This window comes from Oncorhynchus tshawytscha, linkage group LG10, assembly GCF_018296145.1.
Source record: "Oncorhynchus tshawytscha isolate Ot180627B linkage group LG10, Otsh_v2.0, whole genome shotgun sequence".
NCBI lineage: Eukaryota > Metazoa > Chordata > Actinopteri > Salmoniformes > Salmonidae > Oncorhynchus > Oncorhynchus tshawytscha.
Genome location: NC_056438.1, coordinates 24,786,226 through 24,807,211, shown reverse-complemented (window position 1 = coordinate 24,807,211; position 20,986 = coordinate 24,786,226). Strand labels below are relative to the sequence as shown.

The following is a 20,986-nucleotide window of genomic DNA, read 5'->3' as shown; positions in this document are numbered from 1 at the left end:
GTATTTTGGCATCGATCAAATGGGTGTGCAGGCAGTGATGTTCCCACTTAGTTGTCAAAACATGGGTTGGGACAAGCATGCATTGGTAGGCAAGCTGCAGAAAGACGAGCAGGCTACTACTCCCCATCGTTTATCAGTTCGATTTTGACGGCCAACTAACTGAAAAAGGTAGAGGGTTTATCTAATGTTCCCAAATTTAGATTTTAGCTCATCTCGCTCTGGCTAGCATTAGTTGTTGATCTTGTTTTTGTTGATGTACATAACTGAGAGAGAGCTTACCTTTTCATGGTTGTTTGATCAATAGGACCGTGAAGTTACCAAATGTAAAATGAACTTGGTATCTATCTATCTATCTATCTATCTATCTATCTATCTATCTATCTATCTATCTATCTATCTATCTATCTATCTATCTATCTATCTATCTATCTATCTATCTATCTATCTATCTATCTATCTATCTATCTATCTATCTATCTATCTATCTATCTATCTATCTATCTATCTTTCTATCTTTCTATCTTTCTATCTTTCTATCTTTCTATCTTTCTTTCTTTCTTTCTTTCTTCATAATTTCGGCCCGTTAGATCATCCCAAAACAGCAGTATGATCCAGTTATGTGTGTTTGCTTGCAAAGAAGCACAACGGTAGCTTTGTGAGGTGAGTTATCTCTGCAGTGCAACTTAAGTGAGGCGATCAATTTACACGTGTAGGAAATTCACTACTAATGTTTGTCAGCTTTATACACTATACAAAGGTATGTGGACACCCCTTCAAATTAGTGGATTGGGCTATTTCAGCCACACCCGTTGCTGACAGGTCTATTAAATTGATCACACAGCCATGCAATCTCCATACACACATTGGCAGTAGAGTGGCCTTTCTGAAGAGCTCAGTGGCTTTCAACATGGCACTGTCATAGGATGCCACCTTTCCAACCAATCAAATCAAATCAAACAAGTCGGTTCGTCAAATTTCTGTCTTGCTAGAGCTGCCCCGGTTAACTGTACATGCTGTTATTGTGGAGTGGAAATGTCTAGGAGCAACAATGGCTCAACTGCGAAGTGGTAGGCCACACAAGCTCACAGAATGGAACAACCGAGGGCTGAAGCACGTAGCGCGTAAAAATAGTCTGTCCTCGGTTGCAACACTCACTACCAAGTTCTAAACTGCCTCTAGAAGCAACGTCAGCACACAAACTGTTCGTCGGGAGCTTCGTGAAATGGGTTTTCAGGGCCGAGCAGCTGCACACAAGCCTAACATCACCATGCATAATGCCAAGCGTCGGCTATAGTGGTATAAAGCTCGCCGCCATTGGACAATGGAGCAGTGGAAGCGGGTTCTCTTTAGTGTTGAACCACGCTTCACCATCTGGCAGTCCAACGGACAAATAATGGTCTGTGGTCTGTTTTTCATGGTTTGGGCTAGGCCGCTTAGTTCCAGTGAAGGGAAATCTTAACGCTACAGCACACAATGTCATTCTAGTTGATTCAGGCCCTTTCCTGTTTCAGCCTAACAATGCCCCATGCACAAAGTGAGGTCCATACAGAAATGGGTTATCCAGATTGGTGTGGAAGAAATTGACTAGATTGCACAGGGCCCTGACCTCAACCCCATCGAACACCTTTGGGAGGAATTGGAACGCCAACTGCGTGCCAGGCCTAATCGCCCAACATCAGTACCCAAGCTCACTAATGCTGTTGTGCCTGAATGGAAGCATGTCCCCGCAGCAATGTTCCAACATCTAGTGGAAAGCCTTCCCAGAAGAGTGGAGGCTATTATAGTACCAAATGGGGGACCAACTCCATATAAATGCCCATGATGTTGGAATGAGATGTTCGACGTGCATGTGTCCAAGTTACCGATCTAAGATATGCCAAATAAATTCTCTCCTGCTGGGTTTTACAAACTTGCCAATGTTAGCTAATGTTAGCTTGGGGGCTTTTTTTGTGTACTACCGTGTATCCATGGATGGCTCAGGCACGGTGTGAAGGTATGGAAATCTGGATACCGCCCAACTCTACTATACGTCATTCCCAAACACTCTATGAATTTATGAAAATGACCATATCAACGTGTGGTCTTGTCAGGAAATACAAAAAGGTGTCATTCTTCCTGGGTGTTTATATGAACAGATTTGAATAAGATTTCAAGGTTCCACCTTAAGTTGCTCTTTGTATATAGCCATTTTGCAACACGATGGAAGGCGAAAGACGAGCTCTTGTTGTCGTCACTGAGAAAGGTGGCTATCGATATGTCACCCTTATCAAACTTGACACTAAATTTGTTTTTCATGGAAAATAGGTTGAAAATGAGAGACTAGAACTATTTATATTTCTAGAAACAAACTCTCACTACTTTACTTGACACTCATAACCATGTCATAATGTCAAAACAACTGACATAACCTGTTATAATATGGTCCTAACACTGTCATGACACATTTAGACCTGTTGTAACACACTACATGACCAAAAGTATGTGGACTGCTGCTCGTCGAACATCTCATTCCAAATTCATGGGCACTTATATGGCGTTGGTCCCCCACTATGCTGCGACAACAGCCTCCTCTCTTCTGGGAAGGCTTTCCACTAAATGTTGGAACATTGCTGTGGGGACTTGCTTCCATTCAGCCACAAGCATTAGTGAGGTTGGGCATTGATGTTGGGCGATTAGGCCAATTTTGCATGCCATCTGTTTTGCCGGGCCTACGTCTTGATATACAGTGTATCCCTCAGGTTGGCCCTACACAACAGATGGTGTGGGACGTAGTGTCAAACATTAGATCACTTTTGAGGTTTGATCTTGGCTTGGACTGCATCTTCATTTGTGCCAAATGTTACCAACCATGCAGTGCTCTGTTCAAGTGTCCTCCCCTGCAACCCCAGATGTGACTGACATGGTGCTGAAGTTGTATCAATTTGACTGTCAATTTGAATAAACATTTCCTTACAATTTGTCTAGTACACTACATGTGCACAATGCTATTGGAAAACCTTAAATCAACAAAGACTAAGTGGAGGACTTCCAGGTGACATGCTGCACTTCAGATAATAGAACAATCAGTTAATCAGACAACAATGTAATGTAATTTATAGTAACGGCTGACAAATCTATACAATAAATTACTCCAGCATCTCCCTACATTAAATGGAATGGGAAGGCTACATCAAAGTAATTCTAAATGTAGCTGTTTATCGAAAACATTTTGGAGACTTATTTATCAATGCACGCCATTGGGTCATATGCCCTATTTAATAAAAACCATTCAGAACCGTATATAGTACGATATACAGCATGTATAGGGCATGTTCCTAGAAACGGATCAAACATGGCACGTACTGTATGCATCAACTATGTTGTTGTGTTTCCATGTTTACGATCATAAATCATGCATGAGTAACTTGACTGGCAGAAATGTGTACTGTACCTGAATTATGCATTGCATATATCAATATTGAGCTCAGCCGGTGCTTCATTTCATTTTTACCACTTTGTCGAGACGATTCCGCTCAATTTAATCACGAGTCTAACACTCCCTCGGGAAGCAAAGTTAAACGGTAAGCGTTGTCTATGGGTATTGAAAGGCAAAGAAATCATCCATATTAATGCAGTGAAGTATGGTTCTTAATGACCTGTCACATGTATTTTTATGACATCTATCCATGCATGGTTCATTGATATATTTTATTTTTTATTTATTTATTTAACCTTTTTTAACTAGGCAAGTTAGTTAAAAACAAATTCATATTTACAATGATGGCCTACCAAAAGGCCTCCTGCTGGGACAGCGGCTGGGATTAAAAATAAAAAAATTAAATTAAAATAAATCAAATTAAAATATAGGACAAAAACACACATCTCGACAAGAGAGACAACACAACACTACGTAAAGAGAGAAATAAGACAACATAGCATGGCAGCAACACATGACAACACAATATTCATGCATGAGCATGTTTAACAATAAATGACATGATAGACATCAAAAAAATTGTACACAGGTTAATGATTAGGGGGCATCGGTCCAAGCACGTAGCTAACTTGACCTATATGTTGTGGATGTTATGTCAAAATGAACCTCCATGTTGAGGACAGTTACTTCACAGACGTTTTTTTTCTTTCTTCCTGCTATAAAGAGCTTCAGACAAACACACCAACTAAAACACACAACACAGTTCACAGCCTACCTGGGATTCTAACGCATGACAACGCTACCAAAGTCAGAAGCGACAGTACTTCAGGTCGGCAGTGGCAATGCTAACTTGGCCATCTGCGACACACGTATGCATGTACACAGCGCCATCACCCACTACACACACACCGAGGAAGCTACGGCGTTCACGTTTCTCAGTGCTCCAGGGCTACTCTTTTAATACACTCTGTGACTGCCGTGGAGTGCCATCCATATCAGGGTGACGCATGGTCAGCTCATCGCCTCTCAGCCTCCGTCAAGACCCTACCATTTTCACTGCTCTCCGGGAATAGACACCCACAGGGAGGGCTGACCAGAGTTTATGAACCACTGGAAATAATATATTTTAACATTTGCATGAATTGGAGACCACTTTAGATGTTTAATTGGGTTATTTCAGACGGCGCTATTCTGCAACACAAGTGCGGTAATACACTTCACATCATCCAGATGAATCAAATCACCAGAATGATATCCTCATTGCCCTTCGTCATAAACTCACAAGTCACTCTCCTACCAGCATGTTAGTGCTGTATACAGTGAGATCAAATTCAGCAGACACCAGGAGCCACCTTTCAGTCTATTCTACTGAGGAGCACTGAGTGTGTCATAATGAAATCTCTCATTGCCAAGGAGGCCATACGACTCATACTCTGTCTGTGTGGCTGGGGGTCAATACCAGAAATCTATGGAATTAATTTCCTGGCTTCATAGTTCAGGAGCTGAAAATGATCAGGCTCATTGGAAACACTATTAGAAACTAATCAAGGGAAAATGCCCCCAGATATGAGGCAAATATGTGCTAAGAATTGCCAGCTTCCAATGCGTAAAACTAAGTTAGCTATAGAAAATAATGCACACCAACACACACAAATACTTAACTTTTGAATATTACATGTACAGTGAACACAAATATAAACACAACATGCAACAATTTCAGATTGTACTGAGTCACATATCATTTTCGGAAATCAGTCAATTGAAATAAATTCATGCGGCTCTAATCTATGGATTTCACATGATTGGGAATACAGATCTGCATCTGTTGGTCACAGATACACTACATGACCAAAAGTATGTGGACACCTGCTCATCTAACATGTCATTCAAATATCATAGGTATTAATATCCCCCCTGCTGCTATAACAGCCTTCACTCTTCTGGGGAAGCTTTCCACTAGATGTTGGAACATTGCTGCTGAGAGTAGCTTCCATTCAGCCACAATAATTATTGCTGTCCGGCACTGATGTTGGGCGATTAGGCCTGGCTCGTAGTCGGTGTTCCCATTCATCCCAAAGGTGGTCGATAGGGTTGAAGTGATGGCTTTGTGCAGGCCAGTCAAGTTTTTCCACACCTTTCTCGACAAACCATTTCTGTACGGTCCTCGCTTTCTGCACGGGAGCATTGTCATGCTGAAACAAGAAACTTTCCCCAAACTGTTGCCACAAAGTTTGAACCACAGAATCGTCTAGAATGTCATTGTAAACTCTAGCATTAAGATTTCCCTTCACTGGAACTAAGGGGCCTAGCCTGAACCATGAAAGACATCCCTTCACGGCTGTGCCGTTGTTGCTCGTAGACGTTTTCACTTCACAATAACAGCACGTACAGTAGACCAGGGCAGCTCTATCAGGGCAGAAATTTGAGGAACTGATGGAAAGGTGGCATCCTATGACGGTGCCATGTTGAAAGTCACTGAGCTCTTGAGTAAGGCCATCTTACTGCCAATGTTTTGTCTAGGGAGATTGCATGCCTGTGTGCTTGATTTTATACACGTCAGCAACGGGTGTGGCTGAAATAGCCAAATCCACTCATTTGAAGGGGTGTCCACATAATCTAGTGTATTTAGTGTGCATTGCCCTACGTGGTTATTACACATACATAATAGTATCAAAACCCACAAAATCTACAACACAAGGCAAAACATACCATTACACCATAGCCTACGTGTCAACAGTATATTTGTTATTTATTGATATATATATATATAATATACTTTTTTTTAAATTGACCATATTCAATTATCATTAATTGTGCAAACATTGATGTCAGACATGCACCCACCCCAATGCTCTTGCTGATGACTGGGATGAATGCCGGTGCACATTTCAGGAGCGGGACAAGACACCCACTTTTTGACTGATGACTCATATAAGGGCATGTATGTGATAGGCCTATCTGCCTTATGAATATGATGGTCATAATGCTTCTTGATAGTGTTATAAAGTGTATTTTCTTAGTCCAAGTAAAGTGACACAGGATGGTCATAATGTTTTTCTACAAGTTATTTAAAATATGAGGAGAAAAATGACTAAAGAATGAATTACAACAACAGACAAGGAGTTAAGAAATTAACTTTCAAAACGAAAGGTAACTAATTGGCACGGAAAAAACTAATTTCAATATGTGGGGTTTCACACTACGTCGGCATAATAACCAGCCTTACAAAAATGCAATATATGTCACAACAGGTGTAAATATACGGGTCTTAACTGTGTATTGACAATATTATGGCAGGTTATGACATGTTATGTCAGCTGTTATGACATTGTGACATGGTTATGACTGTTATAAAACTAGGTGTCAAGTAAAGTGTTACCAAGTTTTGCCTCTTTTGCAATATCGAGAAGGTGAGAGGCCCATACTCCGCTTCATGAGTTTCACTTGGTCCATTGTTATCTAAAACAGCCAAATGTTTGACAGTTATCTTCCTTAGTGCATGCTTGGCCTGCTAGGAGGAAATATATGCTAATGAAGGCTTCCAGTCAAGAGTGCATGTTTTAAGAACGATTGAATGACTACTTTCGTAAATATTACAATTCATATCTCCATGAAACGCCAGTACAAAAATAACCAGGCTTTCAATTAAACTCTCTCCCATGAGAACAAACCATGTTTATATAATTATTTAGACCCCTTTTTATCGAAGTGGATTCATAAATCAAGTTGAGATAATGCATTTACCTTGCTAATGTTTGAGGGCAGCACAGCGCAGGCAAACATGTTAATTAAATTAGCCCAAACTCTAATCAAAGGGCAACCTGAGAGGCTATATCATCACAATCAAGTCTAATGCATAATGTCATTATTACAGCAGTTAAAGAGGAGGAAAGAGACCCATATAAGTGGCCATGTGACTTGCATAGGCACTGCAATGGGCAAAAACACACATTTAAATAAAAGTTCAAATGACGTTTCTACCAATTCTTTAGAATCGTTTGAAATTGTGTAGTGAATTCTGGGTAGTAATTGCAGAACAGAATTTTACTATATACTTAATTGCGGGTTTATCACTGTCTTCTTATGTAACCTACCATACTTTGATGGTTTCAGTGTTACACGGTTACCTAGTTATGCATTTAGAAGGAAATTCCCTTTAATACAGAAAAATATCATTGGTCCCAGGTGTTTTTGTTTCCCACTTCTAAAGCTGTTAAATGTAGATGAGTACAGAAAATGATCAAGTGGACACAATGTTTCACCTCAAACACTTTTTCCCCATTACTGTACCATGTGCTTGAATAAATGTACACAGCTGCTCAAATATCTCTATAGTTCCATACATGTTTACCGTCACCATAGCAACAGGCTATTCTGAATGCTTCCTTCTGTTCGTACTGGACCATTATTGAATGTACTGTATTGAGAAGTGCGTTATTCCTAGAGAGCTGCCTTCTGGACTTTCCCGGATCCATGGGGTCATGGGAGAGTCCTGGTATCATGGAGGGGGGGAACAGGACGTTTGGGGAGTGGCTCCTATGTGACCCTCCTATGCTGGGATGTGATTAGCAGTCCTTTCTGTAGCATTGGTGTGTCCCACTGTGGGGAAAAGACAACAAGGGGTTTGGTAGTCCCTACAGCCCCTGGCAACTGGTTCTCTCTCTCTCCCTTTCATTTTCTCTCGCTCTTTGTCTTTGTGTCGCTCCATTTCCCTTGCTCTCTCTCTCCCCCTCTTCCTCTATTTGTGTTAGTTTCTTCACCCGCTCTCCTGTTTTCTTCTCATTGCTCTTTCTCCTTACTCCCCTAACCTCACACACCTCTGTCTGTCTGTCTGTCTCTCTGTCTCTGTCTCTCTCTCTGTCTATCTCTCTCTCTCCTGTGTCTCGTCAAGTCTGAGATGCTGGCTCTCTAAGTGGAGGTAACTGGCCTGTAAACGGGCAGTGAGCTCTGTGATTGTGACCGTGGCATGGGCAGCCCATGACCCGACAGACTTGATCACCATGAACCTGGAGGGTCTGGAGATGATCGCGGTATTAGTGGTGGTGGTCCTACTTGTCAAGGTTCTGGAGCAGTTTGGACTTTTAGAGGCGGGTAACGACGGTAAGATAGAACCAAGAATTTGTTGTTTTGTCAGAACACTAAAGTAGTTTTGAGGACTTTTTTTGAACAAAGGTTGTCAGTTTGTCCGACCTGGTTGAATGTAACTTTGTATTTGATTTTCCACAGTTTATAGAAACTGATTTATTTAGCTCTGTCACTACTCAAACTACAAACTATTCAACTTAATTGTGGACTTGTCTGGTTCATTATTGATATATTGATTTAAAGTTGAGTATAGCTCCTGTTGCAGACTACAATTGTGTTTTCATAGCTATTTATGTACATTTATGTACATCCTAAGAAATAGTCAACAGGTCAGGCATTCCTCTTGTTAACATATTTGAATCTGTAGTTCCCTCTGCGACAAATTCCTTTTGGCCATGACTGTGCTCTCTTAGCTATTTCATTTTCTATGACCACACTCTGTAAGTGTTACACTAAGATTTCATTTTTTTTGCTAGCTATTCACATGTCCAGTACAAAGTAGTCAAACTGTGAGAGGGTGAGAAATAGGTAGTTGTAATATGCAACGACAGGTGAACCAAGATGGTGATTGGCAAGAGGGTCAAAACAATGCCCAGCTAGCACATAATGTTATGAGGACCATATGTTTCTTAGAGGTTGGTGAGAGTGTGGTTATTTAGAATACAACCTTCCCACAACCTTCTGGGAGCGGTGCAGAATAGTTGCTTGGCTTTGGAACATTCTCAGCACATTTAAAGAACTTGACAAAAAAACTATTTTCTTGGTATTTGATTGCTTTAACGTACTGTTTCCTAAAATGTCAAACATGGTTACATTTCATTTAAATGTTGCTAATATTCTAGGAACATTCTGCAACTGGTTTGACATTGGGAATGTTCTCATAGTTCAGAGAACGTTAACCCTTTACACTCGTGGGAATTGGTCTACATGGCTAGAGCTAATTTGAAATGTTTCTTGCAAAAGAAGTATAAAAAGCATATGCATAACCATGGTAGAAATTGAAAGGGTTTGGAGATTATGGGGAAATGATTAGATCAAAAGGTGAGGACACAACAGTTCACCTGACACAAGACTGAATCCAAACATTACACAGATTTTATGTGAATTTGACATTTACTGTACTTTTTGTCGCATTTGTTGATAATGAAATCTGAAAATACTCTGGACAGGCTACATTCAGTAACATGATAAGAATATTCCTGGAAAATGTGTTGTACGTGCAACATAAGACAAAAACAAATGACAAGGGTTTGAGTTAGGGGACTAACTGGAGTCTCCAAGAGACCACACACCTCTCCAAAGTGTGCACAGTTCCCAAGTCATTTCAATGCCACAAAATATCCTCCGGGCTGCTAGCGAAACCAATTTATTAAGCACGTGCGCTAGTAAACAATGCTCCCTCAAGTTCTTGACACAGCCTATTTATTTGATTTGATTTATTTCACCTTTATTTAACCAGGTAGGCTAGTTGAGAACAAGTTCTCATTTGCAACTGCGACCTGGCCAAGATGGTGACGTCAGTTCAAGTGAATGCTGGAGCTGACTGGGGACAAACATCTGGAGAAAAACCATTTCCACAAACAAGTGACCATTACTTCTCGGCCTGAAGTACGAGAATTAAACAAATTATCGGCTTGAAGGTAATCGTCTCTTTTATATGTGTCAATTATCTATTTGGGTAAAAGGCATGAACTTGACATTGCTAGCTAGGCTTCTGAATTACTCATCCTACTTTACTAGCAACTGGCAAGCTGAATCAGGGAGAGTTGGGTGGAAACATATATTTGCTTGCTATCCATTTGATTGATAAAGTTGATGTAAAAAAAATGCCATTAGCAAGCAAGCTGGATTGAAAGCTAACGTTACCTAACTCAAACCATCAGTCTGAGTTCACCCAAGCTAGCTAGCTAGTTCTCGAAAATAACTACACAGTGTACACAACATTAGGAACACATGCTCTTTCCATGAGACTGACCAGGTGACTCCAGGTGAAAGCTATGATCCCTTATTGATGTCACTTTGTTAAATCCACTTCCATCGGTCTTGATGACGAGGATGAGATAGTTTTAAATAAGGATTTATAAGCCTTAAGACAATTGAGACATGGATTGTGTAAGTGTGCCTTTCAGAGGGTGAATGGGCAAGACAAAATATTTAAGTGCCTTTGAACAGGGTGTGATAGTAGGGGCCAGGTGCACCGGTTTGAATGTGTCAGGAACTGCAACACTGCTGGGTTTTTCAAGCTCAACAGTTTCCCATGTGTATCAAGAATGGTCCACCACCCAAAGGACGTCCAGCCAACTTGGCACAACTGTGGGAAGCATTGGAGTCAACATGGGCCAGCATCCCTTTGGAAAGCTTTAGACACCTTGTAGAGTCCCTGCCCTGACGAATTGAGGCTGTTCTGAGTGCAAAAGGAGGTGCAACTCAATATTATGAAGGTATTCCTAATGTTTTGTGCACTGTGTATATTTTCTAACGAAAGGATAGTTACTTACTATTAAACACTTTTTGTCAAGCTACTTCGTTCCCCTGCCTGTTTAATGATGCCAATTGTTTCAGTCACCAACGCAAGAAAAATGCTGCTCTTGATTTTTTGTATATGGCTGCATAGGCCTGTGCACATTTACATGAGTGTTTCATTAGTTTGCTAAGTTACTGACTAGGCTAATTCTTATGTTGTTGGTGTTTTTGCGGCCCATATTCACAAAGCATCTCAAGAGTAGGAGTACTTTTTCAGTTTTTCTTTTTTTTTAGATAACAAATAATATGATTACCTTGACAAGGGGAGCTGGTCCGAGGTCAGTATTCCTACTCTGAACACGTTTTATGTATATGGGGCCGTGGAGAAAGCTATTGCCCAATACCTTGCACCGCAGTAGTTTCACCACAGGACCCTGGAGGTATTACAGTCGATGCTTATTAACTGAATATTGTATGTGAATTTCCAAATATCAATGTGACACTAACAAAAGGGGTGAATAGTTCAGCGACATGTGCAGTGAATACTAACATGGCTTTGGTGATGAAAGGTACACTACCGTTCAAAAGTTTGGGGTCACTTACAAATGTCCTTGTTTTTGAAAGAAAAGCAAAAAAAGTGTTGTCCATTAAAGTAACATCAAATTGATCAGAAATACAGTGTAGACATTGTTAATGTTGTAAATGACCATTGTAGCCGGAAAGGTCTGATTTAAAAACAAATATGTTATTTATCTACTTACGCGTACAGAGGCTCATTATCAGCAACCATCACTCCTGTGTTCTAATGGCATATTGTGTTAGCTGATCCAAGTTTAGCATTTTAAAAGGCAAATTGATCATTAGAAAACCCTTTTGCAATTATGTTAGCACAGCTGAAAACTGTTGTTCTGATTAAAGAAGCAATAAAACTGGCCTTCTTTAGACTAATTGAGTATCTGGAGCATCAGCATTTGTGGGTTCGATTACAGGCTCAAAATGGCCAGAAACAAAGAACTTTCTTCTGAAACTCATCAGTCTATTCTTGTTCTGAGAAATGAAGTCTACTCCATGTGAGAAATTGTCAAGAAACTGAAGATCTCGTACAACGCTGTGTACTATTCCCTTCACAGAACAGCGCAAACTGTCTCTAACCAGAATAGAAAAGTGGGAGGCCCCGGTGCACAACTGAGCAAGAGGACAAGTACATTAGAGTGTCTAGTTAGAGAAACAGATGCCTCACAAGTCCTCAATTGGCAGATTCATTAAATAGTACTCGCAAAACACCAGTCTCAACGTCAACAGTGAAGAGGCTACTCTGGGATGCTGGCCTAGATATTCCATTTTAAAAAATCTGCCATTTCCAGCTACAATAGTAATTTACAACATTAACAATGTCTATACTGTATTTTTGATCAGTGTTATTTTAATGGACAAAAAATGTGCTTTTCTTAAAAAAAAAAGGAAATTTCTAACCTTTGAACGTTAGGGAGATAACAAATGTATCATGTACACTATCAGGACCATGCATGCTGTGACATGGGCCTGGATGATGATGATACATCTTCTTCAAGCTGCTTGACTGAATAATGGGGCCTTCAGTGATACCTAAAGCAAGGGCCTTACCTGGGAGTACAAAAGTCTCTGTCTCACAGCCATCTTAAAGAGACACAGACTTTTGTAAACTCAGCAAAAAAAGAAACGTCCTCTCACTGTCAACTGCGTTTATTTTCAGCAAACTTAACATGTGTAAATATTTGTATGAACATAAGAAGATTCAACAACTGAGACATAAACTGAACAAGTTCCACAGACATGTGACTAACAGAAATGGAAAATGTGTCCCTGAACAAAGTGGGGAGGGGTCAAAATCAAAAGTAACAGTCAGTATCTGGTGTGGCCACCAGCTGCATTAAGTAATGCAGTGCATCTCCTCCTCATGGACTGCACCAGATTTGCCAGTTCTTGCTGTGAGATGTTACCCCACTCTTCCACCAAGGCACCTGCAAGTTCCCGGACATTTCTGGGGGGAATGGTCCTAGCCCTCACCTTCCGATCCAACAGGTCCCAGACGTGCTCATTGGGATTGAGATCCAGGCTCTTCACTAGCCATGGCAGAACACGGACATTCCTGTCTTGCAGGTTGTCTTCCCTGTAACGCACAGCGTTGAGATTTCCTGCAATGACAACAAGCTCAAAATGTCCCCAGTTGGTCAAATTCTTGTTTGTTTACTATTCTTGTGGGGGCAAGTATAGTTAAACATGTCCACACACACATACATTCATGCTACACACGCATCACAGCTCCTGCTAAAATACTCTTATTAATTCTAAATACTGCACAATTTTAACACTTCCCCCCCAATCCCTCCTTACCAAAGCACGTGTAAATATTTGACTATAGATTGTAGCAGAAGTATAATACAGGAAGGCACAATGTTTATTCTACTGAAGCATTTACTTTTTGTTTTCTTTCTTATTGTTTCTTATTGTTGCATTGTCCAGAAGGAACCTGTAAGTAGGCATTTCTTTGGACGGTGTATACCATGTGTATGCTGTACATACACTAATGAAACTTGAAATGAGCTTTAACCCAGTGGTTCTAAGGACTGGACCCGGTTGCATAAAACATCCTAAGTGTTTCCCTTAAGGATTTACCTTAAGGAATACTTTACCCTTACCTAAGGGAATTGTTTAAGAGTGTTGCATAGAGTCCCTTAAACATTTTCCTTAGGTAAGGGCATACTTAAGCAGTGGTGGGGAGTCGATTCAAAAATAATCGTTGACTCCCATTTCTGTGTGTCAAGCTTCAATTACGCTAGGAATCAACGACTCGACTATGGAAGAAAAATGAGTGACTGGAGTGCAGTGGCGATTCTAGCATGTAAATCTTGGTGGGGCCACCAAAATGTAAAATAGATGCATGCCAGCAAAGCCACAACACTAAACAATACATTAATTGCACTCAAACAGTGCCCACAAACTGTTAGGGCCTACAAAAGCTGTCCCAAAAGCAGAGCTTTATTTTCAGCACCATGGAGTGAATCCTTACCATTGCTATACCTGGCTATTAATGGAGCCTTGTCTGCCAGTGAAACAGTTAATTCAGCCTCATTTACTGCCTTTATTGAAAATATGATAATATGGCTGACTTGCCTAAAACAAATGTGGTTTCTACTGACAATTGAGATGTACAAATTATGGCATACGGAAACGACGAGCGGATAAGAGGCAATTCGTAATTTCAATTAAGACAATGAGTTAACTAGGATGGACGTAGTGCTAGCCAGGAGGCCTACAAACCTGACTCAGTTACACCAGCTCTGTCAGGAGGATTAGGCCAAAATTCACCCAACTTATTGTGGGAAGCTTGTGGGAGGCTACCCGAAACGTTTGACCCAAGTTAAACAATTTAAAGGCAATGCTACCAAATACTAATTGAGTGTATGTAAACTTCTGAACCACTGGGAATGTGATGAAAGAAATAAAAGCTGAAATAAATCTTTCTCTACTATTATTCTGACATTTCACATTCTTAAAATAAAGTGGTGATCCTAACTGACCTAATACAGGGAATTTTTACTCTGATTAAATGTAAGGAATTGTGAAAAACTAAGTTTAAATGTATTTGGCTAAGGTGTATGCAAACTGTATATATATAGATAGATATATATCACACATATACAGTACCAGTCAACAGTTTGGACACACCTAGTAATTCAAGGGTTTTTCTTTATTTTCACTATTTTATACATTATAAAATAATAGTGAAGACATCAAAACTATGAGATAACATATATGGACTCATGTAGTAACCAAGAAAGTGTTATACAAATCAAAATATATTTAGTATTTTAGATTCTTCAAAGTAGCCACCCTTTGCCTTTGACAGCTTTGCACATTCTTGGCATTCTCTCAACCAGCTTCACCTGGAATGCTTTTCCAACAGTCTTGAAGGAGTCCCCACATATGCTGAGCACTTGTTAGCTGCTTTTCCTTCACTCTGTGGTACAACTCATTCCAAACCTTCTCACTTGGGTTAAGGTCGGGTGATTGTGGAGGCCAGGTCATCTGATGCAGCACTCCATCACTCCCCTTCTTGGTCAAATAGCCGTTACACAGCCTGGAGTTGTGTTGGGTCATTGTCCTGTTGAAAAACAAATGATAGTCGCACTAAGCGCAAACCAGATGGGAAGGTGTATCACTGCAGAATGCTGTGGTAGCCATGCTGGTTAAGTGTGCCTTGAATTCTAAATAAATCAGTGTCACCAGCAAAACACCCTCACCTACCACCTCCTCCATGCTTCACGGTGGGAACCACACATGCGGAGATCATCCGTTCACCTACTCTGTGTCTCACAAAGACATTAAAATGGAAAGAAATACCCAAAATTAACTTAAGGCACACCTGTTAATTGAAATGCATTCCAGTTGACTACCTCATGAAGCTGGTTGAGATAATGCCAAGGGTGAGCATAGCTGTCATCAAGGCAAAGGGTGGCTACTTTTAAGAATTTCAAAAATAAAATAGATTTTGATTGCAGCCTCGTCTTTTCGGGTATGACGCTACAAGCGTGGCACACCTGTATTTATTTAGTTTTTCCCCATTCTTCTCTGCAGAACCTCTCAAGCTCTGTCAGGTTCGATGGGGAGTGTTGCTGCACAGCTATTTTCAGGTCTCTCCAGAGATGTTTGATCGGGTTCAAGTCTGAGCGACACACGGACATTCAGAGTCTTGTCCGGAAGCCACTCCTGTGTTGTCTTGTTGGAAGGTGAGATCCTGGGCACTCTAAAGCAGGTTTTCAACAAGGATCTCTCTGTACTTTGCTCGGTTCATCTTTCCCTCAGTCATGTCTAGTCTTCCAGTCCCTTCCGCTGAGTCTTCCAGTCCCCACCGTATGATGCTTCCACCACCATGCTTCACCGTAGGGATGGTGCCAGTTTTCCTCCAGACATGACGCTTGGCATTCAGGCCAAAGAATTTCAGTCTTGGTTTCATCAGACCAGAGAATCTTGTTTCTCATGGTCTGAGAGTCTTTTAGGTGCCTTTTGGCAAACTCCAAGCGGGCTCATGTGCCTTTTACTGAGGTGTGGCTTCCGTCTGGTTGTCCTACCATAAAGGCCTGATTGGTGGAGTGCTGCAGAGATGGTTGTCCTTCTGGAAGGTTCTCCCATCTCTACAGAGTAGCTCTAGGAAGAGTCTTTGTGATTCCAAACTTCTTCTATTTAAGAATGATAGAGGTCACTGTGTTCAAGGGAAACATTCAATGCTGCAGACATTTTTTGCTACCCTTACCCAGATCTGTGCCTCAACACAATCCTGTCTCGCAGTTCTACTAACAATTCATTTGACCTCATTGCTTGGTTTTTGCTCTGACATACACTGTCAACTGTGGGACCTTATATAGACAGGTGTGTGTGCTATTCCAAATCATGTCCAATCAATTGAATTTACCACAGGTGGACTCCAAGTTGTAGAACCATCTCAAAGATGATCAATGGAAACAGGATGCACCTGAGCTCAATTTTGAGTTTCATAGCAAAGTGTCTGAATAGTTACAGTTGAAGTCAGAAGTTTACATACACCTTAGCCAAATACATTTAACCTCTGTTTTTTCACAATTCCTTACATTTAATCTTAGTAAAAATTACCTGTCAAAAGTCAGTTAGGATCATCACTTTATTTTAAGAATGCTACCTGTCAGAAAAATATTAGAGAGAATCATTTATTTCAGCTTTCATTTCTTTCATCACATTCCCAGTGGGTCAGAAGTTTTACATACTAATTGAGTGTATCTGGTAGCATTGCCTTTAAATTGTTTAACTTGGGTCAAACATTTCAGGTAGCCTCCCACAATAAGTTGGGTGAATTTTGCCCATTCCTTCTGACAGAGCTGGTGTAACTGAGTCAGGTTTGTAGGCCTCCTTGTTCACACAAACTTTTTCAGTTCTGCCCACAAATTTTCCAAATGATTGAGGTCACAGCTTTGTGATGGCCACTCCAATACCTTGACTTTGTTGTCCTTAAGCCATTTTGCCACAACTTTGGAAGTATGCTTGGGGTCATTGTCCATTTGGAAGACCCATTTGCGACCAAGCTTTAACTTCCTGACTGATGTCTTGAGTTGTTGCTTCAATGTATCCACGTAATTTTCCGCCCTCATGATGCTATCTATTTTGTGAAGTGCACAAGTCCCTCCTGCAGCAAAGCACCCCCACAACATGATGCTGCCACCCCCGCGCTTCACAGTTGGGATGGTGTTCTTCGGCTTGCAAGCCTCCCCCTTTTTCCTCCAAACATAAGGATGGTCATTATGGCTAAGCAGTTCTATTTTTGTTTCATCAGACCAGAGGACATTTCTCCAGAAAGTACGATCTTCGTCCCCATGTGCAGTTGCAAACCGTAGTCTGTCTTTTTTATGGCGGTTTTGGAGCAGTGGCTTGTTCCTTGCTGAGCGGCCTTTCACGTTATGTCGATATAGGACTCGTTTTACTATGGATATACATATTTTGTACCTGTTTTCTCTAGCATCTTCACAAGGTCATTTGCTGTTGTTCTGAGATATATTTGCACTTTTTGCACCAAAGTACATTCATCTCTAGGAGACAGAATGCATTGGTTGTTTAGGCCTGACTCGCAGGTGGCTTTCCAATTCATCCCAAAAGTGTTCGATGGGATTGAGGTCAGTGCTTCCACATCGATCTTGACAAACCATTTCTGTATGGACTTCGCTTTGTGCACGGGGGAATTGTTATTTTGTTTTACTTATTTTTTTGTACTTTAGTTTATTTAGTAAATATTTTCTTAACCAACAATGCATTTTTTTTTTTTAAATAGAGTCAAGGGTTTTTAAGTAAGCATTTCATGGTAAGGTCTACGACACCTGTTGTATTCAGCGCATGTGACAAATACAATTGTATTTTATTTTATTGTCTGAAACAGGAAAGGGCTTTCCCCAAACTGTTTTTATTTGATTTTATTTCACCTTTATTTAACCAGGTAGGCAAGTTGAGAACAAGTTCTCATTTACAATTGCGACCTGTCCAAGATAAAGCAAAGCAGTTCGACACATACAACGACACAGAGTTACACATGGAGTAAAACAATCATACAGTCAATAATACAGTATAAACAAGTCTATATACGATGTGAGCAAATGAGGTGAGATAAGGGAGGTAAAGGCAAAAAAAGGCCAAGGTGGCAAAGTAAATACAATATAGCAAGTAAAACACTGGAATGATAGATTTGCAGTGGAAGAATGTGCAAAGTAGAAATAAAAACAATGGGTTGCAAAGGAGCAAAATAAATAAAATAAATACAGTAGGGAAAGAGGTAGTTGTTTGGGCTAAATTATAGGTGGGCTATGTACAGGTGCAGTAATCTGTGAGCTGCTCTGACAGTTGGTGCTTAAAGCTAGTGAGGGAGATAAGTGTTTCCAGTTTCAGAGATTTTTGTAGTTCGTTCCAGTCATTGGCAGCAGAGAACTGGAAGGAGAGGCGGCCAAAGAAAGAATTGGTTTTGGGGGTGACCAGAGAGATATACCTGCTGTTGGTGTAACCGATGTGAAATGGCTAGCTAGTTAGTGGTGGTGCGCGCTAATAGTGTTTCAATCGGTGACGTCACTCGCTCTGAGACCTGAAGTAGTTGTTGCCCTTGCTCTGCAATGCCATGGCTTTTGTGGAGCGATGGGTAACGATGCTTCGTGGGTGTCAGTTGTCTTTGTGTGCAGAGGGTTCGAGCCCGTGTAGTGGCGAGGGGACGGACTAAAGTTATACTGTTACATTGGCACCAAGTTGGAAGTTCATAATTGTCTAGAATATCGTTGTATGCTGTAGCTTTAAGATTTCCCTTCATTGGAACTACCATGAAAAACAGCCCCAGACCAATATTCCTCCTCCAACCAAACCTACAGTTGGTACTGTGCATTCGGGAAGGTAGCATTATCCTGGCATCCGCCAAACCCAGATTCTTCCATCGCCTGCCAGATGGTGAAGTGTGATTCCTCAATTTGTGGCTGAGCCTTTGTTGCTCCTAGAGTCGTTGTTGCTCCACTTCATAATAACAGCGGATACAGTTGACCAGGGCAGCTCTATCAGGCAGAAATTTGAGAGACTGACTTGTTGGAAAGGTGGCAGCCTATGATGGTGCCACGTTGAAAGTCACTCGGCTCTTCTGTAAATCCATTCTACTGACAATGTTTGTCTATGGAGATTGCATGGCTGTATGCACGATGTTATACACTTGTCAGCAACGGGTGTGGCTGAAATAGTCGATTCCACTCATTTAAATTGGTGTCCACATACTTTTGTATATATTGTGTATATATCACGAAAGCAACAATAACATCTATGAGGAAGGGCATAATGGTAGGCCAGCCAATAGAGTTGAGTCTTAAGGCCAGCTTTAAAAGCCCCAACATTCTGAACAGCCCTGAGATTCAGGGAGTTTCATAGGCGTGGTACATGGGAAGAAAAGGCACGATCCCCCATTGTGTGGAGCGTGGTCCTTGGGGCATGGAGCAGGTTGATCAGTTTGGCCTGGCTTGAACGTAGGCTGCGGGGAGGTTCATAGGGGGAGAGTAGGTCTGACAGGTAGTCAGTCGGGTCCTACTCTAAAACGATTTTAAAGGAAGTGCAAATTTTATAGCTCACCATTTAGTTTTGGAATAAACCATCTGTCTATCTGACCATCTATCCTGAGCTCAACAAACTTGATTTTTACATTTTTATTTTTAATAACGCAAGTAAACAATGTGAGGGGTGCAGCTAAGATGACATACGTTTTTAAGTTGTCACTAAATCAATTAGCCTTAAACCTACAATGGCATTCTAATTGCAGACCGCTTGCTTAGTCATAGCGACTAGTGACATTGTGTGATGTTCTTGTTTTGTGACTGAAAGTTGTTACCGGAGAAACTTTTCACTCTGCAGTGATTCACTAATCACCATGGCAGCGCCATTCACTTCCCTTCACTATTCTCTGACGTCATTGTCATTATGGTAGCACAATGGCAAGCTGTCATTATCGTTTGAAAGCAGACATCGGTGTAGTATTTGTTTTCTTTCAAATACGTAAGCCATAAGATTTAGCCTAGATTCCACTGCTTACATTGATTGTGTTTGCTCTGAGGTATATGATTGATAGTGTTTTTTTAAGGCCGAACCCATTTGGATATAAAAACAAACCTCAGACACTATATGGTGGGCCTGGTCAAAACGCGATAAGTTGGGGTGTATTCACTAGGAACCAAATGGAACTAAAAATAATGAAATGTTTGTCCCACAGTAACTCTCGTTTCCGTTGCAAAAGGTTGTGCTCTTGTCGTGAATACACCCCTGGTTTCCATGAAAAGTGATAACGTTCTTGTTGCGCAGAAAGAATATGAATTAATTCTAAGATCGGCCACAGGAGGGAGCCATAGGCTGTTTTTTACCCCTTGACGGACCTGTCAGATTTTGCTGATGGAATATGAACTGCTGCAGTCTGGGCCTTTTGAAGAGGAAAGGCAAACACAATGGCAACCGCTAGACAACCTCTGCTCAGTGTTTTTATTTTATAGCCATTACTGAAAAACAGTTGAAAAATAAATAATTCAGAGTGGATAAATTAGCTTTTCAATAAATAACCATCAAAAAGCATATGTGAGTGAGAGGCTTTGTTGCTTTATTCATGAGTTTTTTTTTTTTGCACCCTTCTGTGTGCTTAAATGTACTATTCTATACAACATTTCCAAGCTGTTAAAACAGCTTTAGAACAAATTACCACTTTTTAATGAGTATTCAAAAAACCTATATCGTTTTGCGAAAAAAAAAAAAAAACAAGCATTACATTCTGCTTATGATCTAGCGTTAAGTTATTTGTCAGTTTTATTCATATTAAAGTTCTGCCCTGCACCTTTTTATTACATTCTGATTGAATTAACTGGGTATAGCTGAATACAGACCCAATGCAAATCTACAAACTGTACAATTTATCATATTTCTAATGGCTTGGAATATCAGATGTGGAATAGCAGGCGTGTTGTC

The 20,986-nt window shown here is 40.7% G+C and overlaps 1 protein-coding gene across 4 annotated transcripts in view; it reads left to right on the top strand.

Annotated features, from left to right (window-relative positions):
* Nucleotides 1–20,986, top strand: part of kcnip4a (potassium voltage-gated channel interacting protein 4a) — a 258,413-nt gene that overhangs the window by 166,507 nt on the left and 70,920 nt on the right. The window contains exon 1 of one of the 4 annotated variants that reach the window (XM_024434734.2): nt 8,048–8,515. The exons of the other annotated variants lie outside the window; for them this stretch is intronic. Coding sequence (XP_024290502.1) covers nt 8,416–8,515 — 100 coding nt within the window. The 5' untranslated portion in view covers nt 8,048–8,415. Of the gene's footprint in view, nt 1–8,047; nt 8,516–20,986 lie in introns of those variants that run through there. 4 annotated transcript variants of the gene reach the window in all.